This window comes from Mus pahari, chromosome 5 (genome assembly GCF_900095145.1).
Source record: "Mus pahari chromosome 5, PAHARI_EIJ_v1.1, whole genome shotgun sequence".
Classification (NCBI taxonomy): Eukaryota; Metazoa; Chordata; class Mammalia; order Rodentia; family Muridae; genus Mus; species Mus pahari.
The window spans coordinates 132,181,297-132,200,254 of record NC_034594.1 but is presented as its reverse complement, the minus strand read 5'-3'; the positions used below and the strand labels follow the sequence as shown (position 1 = coordinate 132,200,254).

At 37.4% G+C, this 18,958-nt stretch overlaps 1 protein-coding gene across 2 annotated transcripts in view; it reads right to left on the bottom strand.

The window, feature by feature from the left end:
- Cop1 (COP1 E3 ubiquitin ligase) overlaps positions 1–18,958 on the bottom strand; it is a 119,893-nt gene that overhangs the window by 38,135 nt on the left and 62,800 nt on the right. For both annotated transcript variants that reach the window (XM_021199350.2, XM_021199351.2), the window contains exons 12-14: positions 3,384–3,527; positions 1,586–1,694; positions 1,170–1,251 (exon numbers count right to left, since the gene is read on the bottom strand). In XM_021199350.2, the coding sequence (XP_021055009.1) occupies positions 1,170–1,251; positions 1,586–1,694; positions 3,384–3,527 (335 nt within the window). The remainder of the gene's footprint in view (positions 1–1,169; positions 1,252–1,585; positions 1,695–3,383; positions 3,528–18,958) is intronic.

The window sequence follows — 18,958 nt, the reverse complement described above, 5'->3', positions numbered from 1 at the left end:
ACTCCAGGAGGCTGAATCTCTTTGAGACTCTTTTTCTCAGGACTCTTTCAGGTTTTTAGACCTGTTGTGAGCCACCACTGAAGTAGGTGTGGCATATATGGATCATAAAAGAAAACAGAAGGTAGAATATTAATAGAAATAGAAAAAAGAAATTTCTGATTTATGAGTACTCCATGGAGCAGTTCTCAGAAGACTACTAATAGGAATAAAGAACAATACTATAGGATGGGCCATGGTGGTGCATGCCTTTAATCCCATTACTCAAAGTGGGTGGATCTGAGTTTGAAACCTGCCTGGTCCAGTACAGGGTAAGTTCCAGGGTCACCAGGGATACATATAGAAATTTTGTAAAGGGAGCAGGGGATGGGGGTGAGGGGGAGTGGAAAGGGGACAATTGACCAACATGTACCAACCTTCAATTGCTTCATGCCCTTATGATGACAGTTTCAAAATAACTGAGGGAATTTAACTTTACTGTATGTATAAGGACTCAATTAAATTTTTGATGTTTATTTTATTAAATTATTTGTAGGTGTATACATGGGGATATATACATATACATACACACACACACACACACACACACACACACACACACACACACACACACACACACAACAAATGTATACAGAACCCTGTGGAGACCAGAAGGGGGTGTCATATCCTCTGAAACTGAACAGATGGTTCTGAATTATCAGGAAGATGCTGAGAAGCAAATAGCCCTCTGCATGAGATGCAAGTTCTCTTAACTGCTGAGTCAACTTTCTAACCCCTCAATTATATCACTTCAATGATGTCCCTGAATATAACTTGTGTGAGATTTTGCTTTTAAATAACCAAGCACTCTAGAATCCCAGCTTCTGCCCTAACATGCACAGGGATTACCAACAAAGCATGTATCTCAAGACTGCTTTATAGTGTTTTACAGGAAGAGCCACTGACAAGCTACCCTCCTGGTCAATTATTGTAGCTGTCTTGGCATATGTGGTATGAGACTCTTTGACATAATGAAAATTTTCCTTCACTCAAATGGAAAAACAGATTTCTCGTTCAAATTATTTTTTTATTCACAAAGTCTTGCATGAGTTTCAATAAACAACTTGCATAGCTGCACTAAATAGAGTTTAAAGGAATGAGATCTTCTAAGGGAAAATAGCAATGAATAGTACCTTTTGCGTCATCAGAACCTGAAGCCAGAAGTTTAGGATCCATCAGATTAAAGTCAACACTCCAACACCTCTTTTCATGCTCCTTGATATGAAAGAGAGACCGCGGGTGGGGGTGGGGTAAGAGAGGAGAAACAATTTATTGATATGGGGTGGTGAAACAAACTGCAATCAAATAAAAAGCAAAGACACTGGAGGAAAGTCTCTTATTTACTAAAATTAATGCTTCTGTAAATGTATTTGATACACTGTAAAAATAACATGAGAAATTCTTTAGAAAAGCATTTGGTACAAACACAATTATCTTAAGTATAAAAATACTAAATAGTGGTTGAAAAAAATTTTAATTATAAAGCATATAAATACCTGAAATTAAGAAAACAAAAAATTTTAAATATATACTTAATATCCATATTTACCTGATAGACCTTTGACCTCTGTCCTGTGAATCCATCCCATAGTATAACAGTGCCTTCATAATCACTGCTGGCTAGCAGGTTCTTATGGTAACTACTCCAACTGATACAGCTGAACAAAAGAAAAAACTAAACCTTTAAGATGTAAATAAGTAACACTGGGGCAAAATGAATTTCAGTGTGTTCAGGAAGATGAACATTCTTCAAATGGTTTCTATCACTTCACAATAATTCAGAAAGAGATGTTAGGAATATCTAGATTATCTGATTGATAGTAAACAATCAAATGCTGAAATTTACCACTTTTTACTAAGATCACAAAGTACGACAGACAGAACTGAGAGTTGCTACTAATCATCTCTGTTACATATGAAAGGGTAACTGTTAACAACAATAATGGCTCAGAGAATGGTACAACAGAATGACACATATGAAAGCCCCAATATTTAGCCGTGCCAAATCATGAAGCTAAACTAATGAGTCTGAATTGTATTTCAGTTTTTACATTCAAAAGGTTTTGACCAATGCAATGTATGACTGAAATTCCAATGAAAATCATGCTGTACATTTAAAGCTTTAACATTTATGATTTTTAGCTATTCTCTAAAAGTCTGCATCTAAAGCAATAAGCTATTGTTGTGACATATAGGGTTAAATCATGCACAGTAAAATGTGTGGATTAGCGAATAAAGCACTAAGAAAAGCAGTTAACATCCAAGAATGTATTTTGCACTCCATTGTATTTATGGCAAATTTTAGGGATAGGGAGAGGATCATCTGCATTTTAAAATAAACTCAGTTTTCCACTATGGATTCAGACAAACCTGCACTCTAATTTCAGATCTGTTATTTAATAGCTGCAGCAGCTCTGGTTAGTGTATTTCATAGCTGGTGAAAACAAACTGAACAGCTCTGTTAGTTGTGGTTAGATATTGGTCTTTTCAGCCCCGTAGGTTTTGGCCTTGAGCAATTTCAGGCATTTGCTGGAATGTGCCATAAAGCACTATTCATTTGCACATGTGCCCATGATAAAACAGGCAGTAGCAGCACTTAAAACTTATTATACTTTCCTTTATGATGACAATGACTATGAATACTAAAATGAACCAAGTATTCTACTTAGTTTATTACTATAACATTTTAAAGTACAATGTTATACAACTAATCTTACTGTAATGGCTATATGCTATAAATAAGTACAAAGGGATTTAAAGAGCACAGACTCTAGAATTAAACTCCCTCACTCTGCACCCCTCCCCATACTAGCTAGATTATCCCAGGCAAGCTATTTATTTTTGGTTTTAGTGCAATTCAATTGTAAGTGTGGGTAATCGTGGTAACCATATCAGATAACTGTTAAAAGCACTTAAGACAATGCCTAACACATAAGCATTTAATAAACTCATTTTTGCAATATAGTCTCTACTTAGGAGTATAAAAAAATTCTCAAGTATGAAGCCACTATGGACGGGCTCTCAAACTGCTGTGTATGAATTAGTAAATAAAAAAGAACATGATACTAGTTTATCACTCATATTAGAACACACTTATAAACACATATACCTTGGTTTCAACTTCTTAATACAAAGAATACTCAGAATTCAAAAGAGTCATAGCACCGAGTCTGCTGGCTAAATGTACACAAACTCTTTCACACAAAGTATCCTCTCTCTATATAACCAAAGCATGCTCTCTGAATGAGAAAGAGTCTCATGGAAAAAATATACAATAATGTCATACTTAGCACTAATATGAACAGCTATATATGTACTACTTTATGCCAAGAAAAAAAGAGAAATACCTGATTTTGGAATTGCAGGTCATTTCATTCTCAGGGTAATGAATATCTACTGCATCCTGGATGACTGTGCCATATTCATAAACTTTAATCTTCTTTGTAACTCCAGCAATTGCAAAATAGTCACAATCCCGGTCAAATTCAATACTAAAGAGGAAGGGAACACACACATCATCTGTGAGTCTATGTATCCAAACCTCTGATATTATCTGTAGCAAATGTTCAGGATTTTACTTTTTTTCCCCTATTTCCCCAATGCTGAGGCTTAAACTTAGGGCACATGTGTACATTAGACAAATACGATACCCACGAGCTATGTCCCCAGCTGTCATTTTCCCTTTTTAAAGAGCTTATATTTCTACAAATAAGACAGCTTCTTCAATATCTTTAAGTCTCACTAGGCCACATGTTCAGAATCAAGTCATCAAGACACTGAATTACAAGAGTCAGGGAACTGTACAGATCTCTAACAGTCAACGAGAACTTTTGTTACAAGACACCCGGCCTGTTTTTCAGTTTAGCTTTAATAACCCTATTACATCCTAGTATGGAAACCTTTAATAGTTTGAAATATTGTGAGTGTCAAAAGAAAATTACCAATAAATATTTTTTCATAAATTCTTGTCATTACTCTTTCAAGGCCCTTTATGTTATTTTTAATAAATGAATCAGTGTACAAGGAGAATGACTGAATCAATTGGTGGTGACAAAGGGACAGACTATACTCAAAAAGAGGAACTAAGTTATCATTAATTTACCCCAAGTCTATTCCTTATTCCCCAAACAAATACTATCTCTCAGAATTACAGAACGTCAAAAAAAAAAAAAAAAGAATTACAGAACGTCAAGGCATATCCCTTGTTACATAAACAGAGAATATAAAGAACCCTCTGCACCTTTTTTTTACAGGACTTAGGGAATCCACTATGCAATTACTTTGACATGGAGAATCTCAACTGACAAAATGGCCTCATGAGATTGGCCTGAAGGGAAGGCTGAAATGCATTTTCTTAATTACTGATTGATGGGAAAGGGCTCAACCCATTGTGGCTCTGAGTGCACTAAGAAAGCAGGCTGAGCAAGCTATAGAGAGCAAGACTGTAAACAGCACTTCTCCAAGTCCTCTGCATCAGTTCTGGCCTCCAGGTTCCTGCAATATTTGAGGTCCTGACTTAACCTCCCCTTAATAATAGACTGTGCTGTGGAACCATAAATGGAAATAAATCCTTTCCTCCTCAAGTTGCTTTTGGCCATGGTTATTTATCATAGAAGAGAAAGTATGACAAAGACAGTACTGGTAAATGGCATCTATTGGAACTGAAATCTGATCTTTAACTCAGGTAATTTAGTAATGCCTAGTAACTCAAATAAGAATCAGTTATATAATCCTTGAAAACATTCCCTCTATTTATAAACAGGTACTACTAAGAAATCAAAATTACTCTAATGTATGAGTGAAGTACAGAATTAATAGGCAAATGACTAGTTTTTAATATAAAAATGTTTGAACACAAACCTGTTAACTTAAAAATACTTGAGGAAAAACTGAGAGTCCTAAACAATGACCTGTGTAGTCTTCATTAACAATTGGCTTTATATGAAAGGATGGACTATCCAGAGACTACCCCATCTGGGAATCCATCCCATCATCAGCCACCAAACCTAGGTACTAATGCTCATGCCAGCAAGATTCTGCTGAAGGGACCCTGATATGGCGGCCTCTTGTGAGGCTATGCCAGTGCCTGGCAAACACCGAAATGGATGCTCACAGCCAGCTATTGGATGGAACACAGGGNCCCCAATGGAGGAGCTAGAGAANGTACCCAANGANCTGAAGGGGNCTGCAACCCTNTAGGTGGAACAANAATATGAACTAACCAGTACCCCCTGNGCTTGTGTCTCTAGCTGCATATGTAGCAGAAGATGGCCTAATCGGCCATCACTGGGAATAGAAGCCCCTTGGTCTTGCAAACTTTATATGACCCAGCACAAGGGAAGGCCTGGGACAAGTAATGGGAGTGGGTGGGTAGGGGAGCAGGGGCGGGTGTGTGTGTGTGTGTGTGTGTGTGTGTAAGGAACTTCCGGGATAGCATTTGAAATGTAAATAAAGAAAATTAAAAAAACAAAAAACAAAAAAAAACCAATTGGCTTTATACAGCATTTCCTAGCAGCCCACATCATCATTTAGATTCTTTATCTTACTCTTAACTGTTGGAAAATCAGTATTTTGTTTTGGTCTTGTTGCTGTTTTCTTCCATTTGGGTTATTTAAAAAGCATTTTGGGGAGTAAGACATGATGATTCATATCTATAATTCTAATGCTCAATGGCTGAGGCAGGAGTATTCTAATTTTGAGGCTGCCTGGGAGACACAGTCAGACTCACAATAAACAAACACAAGTTATACTGGGAATATCAAAGCCCTAACATTGTAATAATAATCGTTTAAAAAACCACACAAACCAACAAAACAACAGTGGTACACATCCTTCAATAAGTCCTGAAACGGGTAGGGTCATCCCGGAAGAAGAAACCTCAATCAGCACAATGTCTTCATCTGCCTGGTGTATAGGCAAGTCTGTGAAGCATCTTCTCGCTGTGCCTGGCTGAGTGTGGATCTCAGACTACCATAGGCAGTGTCACAGCTAAGAAAACAGGCTGAGCAAGCAGGTAGGCAGCATTCCTCCACAGTCCTACTTCACCTTGTACTCTGGGTTAAGGTCCTTGGCTTTCCTTGATGAAAGACTAACATATTAGCTTTGACTTATTTGAAAACCCATTTTCTCCCCACATTGCTGTTGGTTGTGGTGCTTATCACATTAATAGAAAAGAAATTAAAACACCAAGTAAATGAACTAAGAAACAAGTAGGTATTAACTTCCTACTACCTGACAAAACAGACTTCAAGCTAAAACTAGTCAGAAGAGATAGTAACTTCATACTCAAGAGAAGCATCAGAAAACACTTTGTCTGTTTGTTTGTTTGTTTGTTTGTTTTTCAGACAGGGTTTCTCTGTATAGCCCTGGCTGTCCTGGTACTCACTTTGTAGAACAGGCTGGCCTCAAACTTAGAAATCAGCCTGCCTCTGCCACCTGAGTGCTGGGATTAAAGGTGTGCAGCACCACACCTGGCTTGAAAGCACTCATTCTGAATGAAGAAATTTAAACCCAGAAAGACCTACATGTCCCCCCGCCCCCTCACTGTCACTCTCTCATGTAGATGCTATCATTGAACCTTACTTAAGATACATGTATTTAAATCAGAATTACCACTGATATAAAGAAACGAGTAAGGAGCCACCAAATCCAGACACTTGCATATGCCAGCATGATTTTGCTGGAAGGACCCTGACATAGCTGTCTCTTGTGAGGCTACGCCAGTGTCTGGCAAATACAGAAGTGGATGCTCACAGTCATCTATTGGATGGAACACAGGGCCCCAAATGGAGGAGCTAGAGAAAGTACCCAAGGAGCTGAAGGGGTCTGCAACCATATAGATGGAACAACAATATGAGCTAACCAGTACTCCTAGAGCTCGTGTCTCTAGCTGCATATGTAGCAGAAGATGACCTAGTCGGCCATCATTGGGAAGAGAGGCCCTTGGTCTTGCAAACTTTCTATGCCCTAGTACAGGGGAATGCCAGGGCCAAGAAGTGGGAGTGGGTGGGTAGGGGAGCAGGGCGGGGGAAGGATATAGGGGACTTTCAGGATAGCATTTGAAATGTAAATGAAGAAAATATCTAATAAAAAATATAGGCAAGGAAAAAAAAAACTCCAAAAAAAAAATGAAAAAGAAAAAGAAAAAGAAAAGAAAACGCCATTGGTAAATACTGAGGATAGGACAGACTGGGGACATGGAGAAAACAAACCAGTACTGACATAGAAGCTTGACCCCTACTAGCTAGCTTTCAGAGTTTTGGTGGTTTGAACAGACTTGTGTTAAAATGCTTGGCACTACTAAGAGGTGCAGCTTTTGAGGTCTCATATGTTCAAGCTAGTCCTAGTGGCTTCTTCTGCTCCCATTGGTCAAGATGTAGACCTCTTGGGTCCTTCTCCAATACCACCATGTCTGCCTGCATGCCACCATGTTTCCTGCCATGACAATAATGGACTAAACCTCTAAAAGTATAAGCCAGCCCAATTAAATGTTTTCCTTTGTAAGAGTTGCCATGATCATGGTGACTTCACAGCAATAAACCCCTAAGACAATAGTAGCAGGAGGTTTTATGCACACTATTGGGGGGATCAACAATCTTACTCCTCCACCCCAGCTGTGAACTTTACCAGCTTCAATGATGACTAGCATGAGCAGAAATAGCCACACTGGTACAATTGTGCTATGAATATTATGAGCAGCCAATGACACTCTCTGCAGTTTTAAAGTCCTAAAAGTTGCGACTAGATTAGTATATCTGTCAACCATCATCAAAGTTTGTTTGTTGTGTGCCCCTGCCCTTCAGTAGATGGCAATAAGTACAGAGACTCACAACTTATCAACCTGTAGAACATAAAGAGACTGTGGAGTGTTTTAACTCTAAATGCAATACCCACATCAGACTTCCTCCTTAGCAGGGCTCAGAAATCACCATGAAAGAGGGAACAGAAACACTGTAAGAGCCAGGGGATATCAGTAACAAAACAGCATCTGCCAGACAGAGCAGTGCAGTGCACACACATACAATCTGTGATGACTACATGCATGATATCTGCACAAGATCAAGCCAGCTCCTCAGGAGGGAAAATCGATTTTCTTCAGGCTTATAACCTCTCAGAAGCTACCTATGCGTCACTGGTTAGCTCTATAATCATGTACATAGAGGTGCCACTGAGTGGACTCAGTGGGTTTGTTTTTCAAAGTAAAATAAAAACTCATGAAGTTGGAAGGGGAAAGTGGTGGAGGGGGAATTGCAGGTGGAAAAGATGAAAGGTAGATATGACAAATTATATGCACTAATGAAACTGTCATTAAAAACAATTCAGTTTCATAGGATTTGTTGTTTATTTCAAAGCATACTTTTTAACTTTGAAAAGCAGTATTATTGGAGACATTCTTACAACATGGAAATTGCATTTTTTCTTTCCCATTTTGCAGTTTTCAATTGTTTAAGACCATGATCCATTTCAGCAGTTGAAAAACATAATTACAGTGTTAGAAACTGACATACTCTTTGTCAAAAGGGCCATAAGTCAAGTGATTAAGCAGCAAGGCAACAGACCATAAAGCACAGCTGATTAACTCATCTTTCCAGTACAATGTGGCACAAGCAACAAAGTTTTATGTGCCCAAGCACTTAATTCTGTCACTAGTCTCAGTCTGTTATATCTTTATGCAGTTATAGTAATAACAAACAAGGTAGATTAATATCCCCAGCACTAGAACTGAATTTATCAAGAGAAAACATAGTAAGAACAGTTGTTAAAACCTCATTTACCAGAATATGTGCCTCAAGACTCACGGAGAGCTACAATTTCAAACAAACAGATCACAGATATAGAAAGTGATTATTATAATGAAAAAGACATCACCAGATCTTTAGAGAGTGCAGACACAGGCAGTCAGTTAAAACTGGTGCCATTCAGGGCCTTTCTCCTAAAGCAGTAAGTGCTAATACTAATAACTAAAGCTCCTATAATACATATTACATCGCGTTAAGCATTATTTTAAACACTATACATAAGTTATACTCCAAATCTCTACCATGTACATGTTAAGCCATTTAGTGTAAGTTATGCCAAGGATTAAAAATTCAAGGGATCCAATTTCAATTTACACTGTCAGTCATTTTCTTAAAACAATTATTTTAATGAGAATAAATGGGCTGTTCTTCAAAAACATATCCACAGACAAGAACACGCACAGAATAAAAAATTTACTGTTATATGTGTAAGAAAAAAAATTAAACCTGGAAAACAAATTAAAGGGGTCGGGGGAGGAATGAGACAGCCTTACAGGGGTTTCAACATGAAAGATCAGACAGTATAAGTTAATAACAAATATAACACAAATAGACCCAGGTTCGACAAAGAAACAGAATGAAGCATAATTATTCAGCTATCACACATCTAAATGGACTGATTGCTGCTAGCTGATAGACACATGTTTCAGAACACTACAGAAATGTTCCTATACTCTACAGGGTATAGGAGCCCCTTACCAAATCAAATTCTTTCTTCTTTTCTACTCCATTGTATTTATTTCTGATCTTTTATTTATGTAGTGTGTGCATGTGTATGCGTGCGCACAATGTTATCCAAGGAAACACTGGGTTTCTGGAATGAGTCACAGGCCACCAGATACGGGTGATAGAAACTGAACCCACCATCTCTGCAAAATTAGCAAGTGTTCTTAACAGCTCAACAGTGTCTTTGTTCACTCTAGTCCATTTTAAAGAAGGAATTAGAATAAATTTCTTAAAGAGAAAGGGGGGATAAACAATGTGGTGACATAATCATTTACTACTGAACAAAGCACCAGTTTTAATATGAGGAGGCCCCACTACAATGTAGCTTGAATATGCTTTTAAAATTTAATTTAAAAAAATATTCTACTCAAACATATACAGAAGAAGAAGAAAAAAAAGCAAGCTTCCATTTTAATCTTAAGTGCCCTACCTAGAAGCAATGGGTAGGTTCAATCTGTGCATCCTATTAGAGATTTCCTAAACATAAAAATTTAAGAAGGTGTACGTTCTTTAAAATTAAGTAGATGGAATGAGATCATGGCAATTTATACCATGGTGTCTTCTCATCTAGTAATTCTTGGCAATCACTCTGAGCCACCTTATCTGCTTTGCAGTGGTTATAAAAAAATTCAACTGTAGGAATGTATTTTAATTTAACAAACATTGTATCACTAAAACCATTTGGTTTTGATTTTTTCGTTACTGTTATACTTTTGTCATGGTTTGCAATAGGGTCTCATGCAGCAAGCACTGTCTAGCCTAAGTGAGGGTGACCCAGAACTCTTAGTCTTCTCAGTGCTAAGATAACAAGCATGTACCATCACATCTGATGTGACTGATTTCTCTTTTGTTTCACTTGTATTTGTGAGATAGGCTCTAACTAGTCTAGACTCAAACACACAGAGATCCTCATGTTTCTGCTTCCAGAGTGCTGGGATTAACGGTGTGCACCAAAATACCCAGCTGATTCTCTTATTGTTAAACAATGCCTCAACAATACAGTACTCCTTTATATTTGTTATTCCTCATGTATTTGACACTATCATCAAATATTAAGTTCTAGATCAGAAATTTTGCACATTTTAATTAAGTAAAATTCAAACCACTCTCCACTTACATTATAAGTACGTATACTTATAATGTAAGTACACTTTCCCTTCTTTATTTGTTTGATCAATTATTCCAATAGAATAGATGGACTCTTGAGTCTTCTGTGCTATAAATGGTGTCTTCTGTGCTATAAATGATGTCTTCTAGTGAATTTTCCTCTGAAATTTCCCATTTCAGTATCACCTGTAACACTTAGTACCACTCTTTCTTTTACCAAGCCATACATTCTTAGAATTTTTCTGCAATCTATTTCTGTCAAAATTCTTGACTATTACAACTGTAAAGATGATTATTCTAATAATATAATCTAGTCAAAGATCTCTCATTCTTCCAAGTCCCATCCCATAAAACCACTGGTACTTTCAATTCTAACAATGTCACTCTTGCCCCTGGCACATAGAACTCTAACCTTGTCTAAGTACTTCTAGACAACTATCTCCTTTAGAAAAAGGTGACTGCAGGTTTCCAATAACCCTTCAGGGCTCTCATTTGCTGTTAGTTTATGAATGCACTTTCTTCATTACCTACCACAATTACATGGATAACAATTTACCTCCCTCATATACAACTGTATTTGATTTCTGATTTTTCACTCCACATGTGATTTGACTGAGAGAAAACATGCACCACATGTTACTGAGAAGGAGAAGCAAAACAACAACAACTAAACAGCTAACCATAACTACTATCTACTATTCTGAAATTAGGCACCATTACTACCCATCTTCATAAGACATTCCCCCTTACCTACTTATTCCCTGACTGACAGAGTCCCATAAATTGTTCACTCTTGTCGAATCTTGTTCCTTCACAATCACTCCTAGCAGAATTTTCTGCTCTTTAATTTACTGAAGGTGCTGTTGTGCCTTTTCAGTTGAGTATTTCTTTTTATCTTTCTTTGATTACTAAGAATTTACACTAAGAAATGGATTCTCGGCCCTTTCAGCCATATATGATATACAAATCTTTGTTCATATTGACTTCCATTTTGACCATGAACTGCCAAAAGTTTTACAATTTCCCGGTGATAGGTTTTTTGGGTTTTCTAAGTTTGTGATAAAGATCTAATCTTATCATTCTACTATGATCTGAGAATACTGTCTTTGGTCTTTATTTTCTGTAATTTTAAAGTTTATCTAGATTCTAAACATTTTCTATTTTACATGGGTAAAAATAGAATGTGTATTCCTTGTCAATATTTATATATGTGTTCTAGTTTACCAATTATGCTATTTAGGTCTTATATAGTTTTAATTTTGTTAAACATTGGCACAGACTAGTAACTGATCTGATTCAGTGTCTCAAACAGTTAAATATTTATTTTCTCTTACAGTTTTCATGAATAAAAATACTTATAACTAAAACTCAATTCTATTACTTACTTTCCTATTGCTATGATTAAAAAAAAAAAAACAACAACAAAAAACATCAAAAAACAAAACCATGCTCCAGACACCTTCGAGAAGGAAGGGTGCATTCAGAGGACCGAGCGTCTGGACATGGCGGGAAAGCACAGCAGCAAGCAAGCATGATGCTGCAGGCAGACATAGACACTCATTTCACTCAGAGTTTTGTTTGGGAAGCAGAAGAGAATGAACTGGGAATGGCACAAAGGTTTGAAACCTCAAAGCCTGCCTGCCTGCAGTGGCATCTCTCCTCCAGCAAGGCTACACTTCCTCAGTCTCTTCAAATAGTGCCACCAACTGGGAAGCCCAAGACTATAGGGGACCTCACATTCAAACCACCACACATACCATGGATGTGTGTGCAGGGAACATAGGGAATCGAAATCTCATGTTCTCTACATTGAAATAAGATTTTATTTTCAGCTTTCAATTTCTAAACTTTAAAAGTCCACATAAATACAGATTTATGTTTTGATATACTATGAAAATATTTTACTTTTGAAAGGTTTTGTCTACTTATAATTATCAATCACACTTTCTTTTATAGCTGTCATTTTGTGATACAAACTGTTTCAACTAAATGTTTTAAGAAATAAAGCCGAGTGGTGGTGGCGCACGCCTTTAATTCCAGCACTCGGGAGGCAGAGGCAGGCGGATTTCTGAGTTCGAGGCCAGCCTGGTCTACAAAGTGAGTTCCAGGACAGCCAGGGCTAAACAGAGAAACCCTGTCTCGAAAAACCAAAACAACAAAAATAACAACAACAAAAAAAAGAAATAAAATCTTTGAGCACCTCATTCATTATTCTCATAAGTGAGCATTACAACACTTCTTTCTAGTAACCAAAAAATTCTTTATGACTTAATGTATCAAGTCTTTATTCTGAGCATGGAACAGTTAGTTTTATCTCCAAACTTTCCTCTTTGGCATCTACTGACCAAACTACTGTACTTTATACCATCATACACATTTATAGTTATTTCAACCTTGAGCCAGTGAAAAGCTATAAACAATGATTTGCGCACAAAACAAACTTGACACTTAAAGACAAACTACTCAGCATTTCCAATACAGAGCATTTTGAACCTACTCATTATAAGTAAGTGTGAAGATCTTATTTACTCTATTATTTTACGTAACATACATGTACCTGTTACAAAACTAAGAAATTATTCCAATCACATATTTGCTGAGTAAATGACCTATTGTTTTCAATATTTAAGAAATTCAGGTTTATTTTATTCCGTTTTAAAATGTGACAAATCAACAGTCCTTACATGTTAGAACTTAGAGCTCTTAGGACAATGACACCACTTCTTCCTTATCAGACCCCAAATATGACTTTTATTGACTTCAGTTATTGGGATTCAAATGCATATAAATCTAATATGACAGATACAGACAGCAAGAGTATAAGCTATGGCAGGAGTCATTTTGCCCACCAGTTCTATAAAGAATGACAGCTTTGGCTACCAAAGGCTTTGGAGCTTTGAAGCCTAATTTACCAAAGACACTGCCTTTGAGCTTAAGGGAGCTTTCCATGTAGTCTTGGGTCTGGCTGTTTTGACGAAGCCAGTTTTAAGAAACAATTCATTTTGCTTTATTCTTGAAGCAAACTTTACTTTTCACAGAGACCTCCTTCCACTTTTATGGAGGAACTAGATTTTTACAATTTTGAAAAACATTCACTGTATGGTCATGTGTTTCACCTCTTTAAAGTACATTGCCACAACATTCATTCAGAGTCTACCTTTTTAAAGTATAATAAACATGAGGAAAATATTTTTTTCTTTTGTGTGGCAATAAGCCAAGTAATCATATGTATCTAAATAAAGTCACTAAATTGCTATTAAGGATGCTGGAGTAGGGAAAGTGGTATGTACTCATTTATTTCAGGAGTGTTATGTTCAGATTAAATTTTATTTATGATATGTAGCTCAGTTAGCACAATGCTTTCCTAGCATGCAAGATTTCCTGGGATCCATCAAGCAATGTACAATAATGGGGACTGCATTGTTGTAATCATAGAACTCAAAATAGAGGCATAAGGGTTAGAAGTCAAAAGGTCATCCTTGGCCACTCAGCAAGTTCAAGGGCAGCTTAGATACAACTCATTTCAGAACAATAAAAATCTCTATGACCTTATTTATGAAACAAAAATTGGAATTTCATATAAATCTCACACCACAAAATAGTACACATCTTCTTTTTAACATTCCTAAATGTAGAAACTGTTCTTGATTTTAGGCTACCTAAAATCAGGCTAAAGGTTAGAATTGTCTAGCAATTGTTTTTTTTTTTTGTTTTTTTGTTTTTTAATATTTATTTATTATATGTAAGTACACTGTTGCTGTCTTCAGACACTCCAGAAGAGGGCGGCAGATTTCATTACAGATGGTTGTGAGCCACCATGTGGTTGCTGGGATTTGAACTCAGGACCTTTGGAAGAGCAGTCAGTGCTCTTAACCACTGAGCCATCTCTCCAGCCCTGTCTAGCAATTGTTAATCATGACTCTGACATAATGGACATACTCGTTACATGGGGGAGGTGCGAAACTGAGTTTACCTTTTAAAATTCTCCACATATTTTTAACTGACTATTTTATCAGTTCGCTTACTTTAATTTAGTTCCACAAATCCACAAAACCTTGCATTCAAAAGTTACCTTCTATAACATTTACTGTCATTCCCTCTGGCTATTAACAAAAGCTGGACCACAAACATATCCTGACAGACTATAATGCAACACTACTATGAATGTCAAGTGTTTAGTGTGGAAAATGTCTTTCTTCTTGGGGCAATTATAACTCAGGCTGCATCCTCAAACCCTCAAAAGACTGATGTAAAACTTAAATGAAATCATAAATTATACTTATTTTAAATCAGTGATTCTCAACCTATTAGTTGAGCCCCCTTTGGTAGTCAAACAATTGTTTCACAGAGGTTGTCGAAGACCACTAAAAACCACAGACATTTATGTTATGATTCGTAACAGTAGCAAAATTAAAGTTATGAAGTAGCAATGAAAATAATTTTTGCTCAGGAGTCACCACCACATGAGGAACTGTATAGTAAAAGACTGCAGCATTTTAGGAAGGTTGAGAACAACTGGTTTAAATCAATTCTGTGGAAAACTCACCTCTTCTATACATAATTCAAATGAGACAGCTATGAAGTGCTTATGTGCATGCATAAAGCCCAAACACACACGTGCTTGCATGCATACATGCACCCAGATATGCACCAAAGAAAAACAATAAACCCATCTCATATCTCCCATTAGGTGAAGCAAATAAAGCAGTTAAAAAACAAAACAAAACAACAACAACAGAAAGTAAACCTGTCAGCTACATCCCATTACAAAATCAATGGGAAGGAATTTCAATGAAAATAGCTCTTACTCTAAAACTTACATAACAATGCAAAGAAAGTTTTAAAAGAAAAATCCAATGCAATTTTGAAACTTAAGAGAGAGGGTAGGGGTGAAGCTAAGTGGCAGAGTGACTGCCAGTTGCTATGTCTTAGATTCTATCCATAGCACCAGAAAAAAGTGATGGAAACATCGAAGACTTCTATAATCTGATCTCATGTCTCACTATTTAAATCATGAAGACAGAGCACCCTGGCCTATGAGAGATGTCATGGACCCCATAAAACCTCTAGGTCAACAGTAGACTTGGTACCCTTTGGTTACATACACTACTGACATCATAGTCTTCTCAGGTTTCCTAAGTACACTCTGTTGTTTATCCAAGGATAGACTGTCTTTCTCAGAACAGATTATTAAGGATAGTATGACCAAGCTTATGTAACAGAAGAGTTAAGATGTCTAAGAAACAATAAATGCTCAAAATGATGAGTTAAGTTGATTTCATTTAAAATGTTTATTTTATTTTATTTTGGTAGTGCTAAAGATAACAACTCAAGGCCTCACCCCACAGTGTGTCTTATAGTAGAATAAAAACAGTTTCCTCTTAAGGAATTATGATGATCCCCTAAGTAACCACTAGCAAAGGATTTTTATAAGCCTGGTAGCAGATCAGCAATCACGGTTATAAAGGCTGTATTTATTCTGAAAAGATAGAATACTATTAACAGTTACTTAGCAACTTGGTGCTTATGAGACAAAAATGCTACAATAATTTCAATATCTCATTCATCTCAAGTAAGATTAGGTGAATTTATTTCTAGTTAGGCTAGACAAATAAGAGAAAACAAAATTACCTTTAAAAAAAAAAAAATCAATGACAGCCAAGGTTCTCATTCAAAGTGGTTTTCCTCATGCCCATTTCAGAGTAACAATGGAATACGTGTAAATAAATATATTATTTTATTTCTCTATGTTTTTATCCAGAGAAGGCCAAATTAAAATTTGTCTTCCCTTTAAACCTATTATGTACAAATATGCTAGTATTCAACAACAATTTTTACAACACTGCAAACTTTCCTAAGAAATTACTTTCTGACTTAGTGGGAACTTTTTGATTATTTTATTTACTTTTTTCTAGTTTTAACCATTTAACTCTAGATCCAGGCTGACCTGAACTCACAGCAGACAAGGAGAGCCTTCCTTCAGATGAAAACTTAAAAGGCACAGGAGGAAGCAGCAAATTAACAATAACTAGAAGAGCTCTCCTTTAAACAGTGCTTTTCTGCAGTCATGCATTCACTTAGCAAATACTGGCCACTGAATACCCACTATGTGCCAGACCTGGAAATATAGTGGGAAGTCAGACAGATGATAACCCTTCCTGATTTTCAGCCTAAAATAGTTTTAATATACTACTTTGGAACATTGTTCCTTAGAAAGATTCTTGAAGGAGATCTTGTCCTTTGGATTACCATTCATCTCATATCTCATTTCTTCAGAAATCAGGTTAAAGATTTCCTGAAGATCTATTTATTGTCTTAGTTAGGGTTTTATTAATACAAAGAGACACCACGACCAAGACAACTCTTATAATATTCAGTGCATTAACATCATGGCGGGACGCATGACAGCATGCAGGCAGACACAGTGCTAGAGGAGGAGTTCGACATCTGGATCCAAAGGCAGCCAGAGTAGACTCTCTTCTACAGGCAACCAGGAGGCGCTCTCTTCCACACTGGGTAAAACTTGAGCATAGGGCCTCCAAGCCCAGCTGCACAGTGCTGAGCTTTATCCAACAAGGCCACACCTACTTCCAAACAAAGCCACACCTCCTAATAGTGCTACTTCCCATGGGGCCAAGCATATTCAAACCATCACATTCCACTCCCTGGCCCCCATAGGTTTGTTCAAACATGTAAGTTACAGGGGCCATACCTAGCCGTAGCATAATGCAAATTACATTTCATCCAATTTCAAAAGTCCCCATAGCCTATAGCAGTCTCAACAATGTTAAACGTCCAAAGTCTCTTCTGAGAGTCACTTAAGATTGGAATCACTTAACGAGTAATTTCATATAAAAGCAAAATCAGTAACAGATACCATACTTCAAACATCACAGGATATACACTACCATTCCAAAATGCCATAGTGAGGAAATACTGGACCAAAAACAAGACCAAAAAATGAGCTGGGCAAATTCCAAACTCTGCATCTCCATGTCTTATGTCCCACTCCTTTCAGCTTTGTTGACTGCAACACAAATCTTTCTCTTGGGCTATTCCACTCCCTGTCAGCAGCTTTCCCTAGCAGGTATTCCATGGCACTGGCATCTCTAAAATCTTGAGGTATCTAAGGCAACTTCAACTTTACAGCTTCTTGTTCCAATGTCTATGTTCCACACATGATCTTCCAGGCTTCTCCAAAGGGCTTGGGTCACTTCTCCAGCTCTGAGCACTCTAGGCTCTGGTTGACTCCACTCCACTAATGCTAGTATTCTTGGTGATCATGACATGGTACTTCCATCTCCAATTTGCTGTAATCTTCCACTGCAACCAGGCTTCACCAATAGCCTCTCATAGGCTCCCTTCATGGTGGCAAGCCTCAACTCCTTTGCATGATCCCTTCCTGGACTGTCAACTGCAACTGAGACTGCATCCTCACCAATGGTCTTCCCTGGCCTCTCACAGTGCCAAGACTCAGCTACTTTCCATGACCCCTTCATGCCATCAAAACCAGTACCACCTGGATGATTCTTGTACATCACCAAGTCCAGCTGCAGCAGATATAACCTTGGCTTATCTCTGGAACACAGCTTCTTTGAGCTCTCAGAAAACACTTCTCAGAAGACTCCACCTCAGTGATACTGGTCTCTTCTTAATCACTACTAATTTCTCATCTTGACCTAATCAGCATCTATTATCCCAATAACTCCTTCTACTCTTGACTCTGAAGCCAGAGTCACATGGCTGATGCTGCTGAGTTCTGCTGCTTCATGGGATTGGAACATGTCCTCACTCCACCACCATCTTGTTTTATTATATAATCACCAGCTTTCTGTTTTTCAAATCTTTCACTGCCTAAGTTTGGCTGTCCTAGAACTTGCTCTGTAGACTGACCTTAAACTCAAGAGATCTAAATGCCTCAGTCTCCTGAGTGATGGGATCAAAGGTGTGTACTAAGTAAGTTTTTCTATAGCTGGGTCTTGCTCAGTCCCAGGCTGGCCTTCAACTCAAGGTATTTGCTTGACTCTGACCTTGGAATTAAAGGCATGTACCACCGTTCCTGGGCCTGAGATGTTCATGGTGACTAAGCCTCAAGAGCCTAGCCCAGAGGTCTCCTCCATTTCTAGATTGTAGTTCCTTCCAGATTAAAAGTTCAAACGAAAACAATAACCAGGTCAAAATAAAGCATAACATGATATAACTATCCCTTGTTCATTGCAAACACACAAACAATGATTACCTGCGAGGGATCTTGCCTTTTAGTCACCACGCCCTTAATGCCATTTAATATC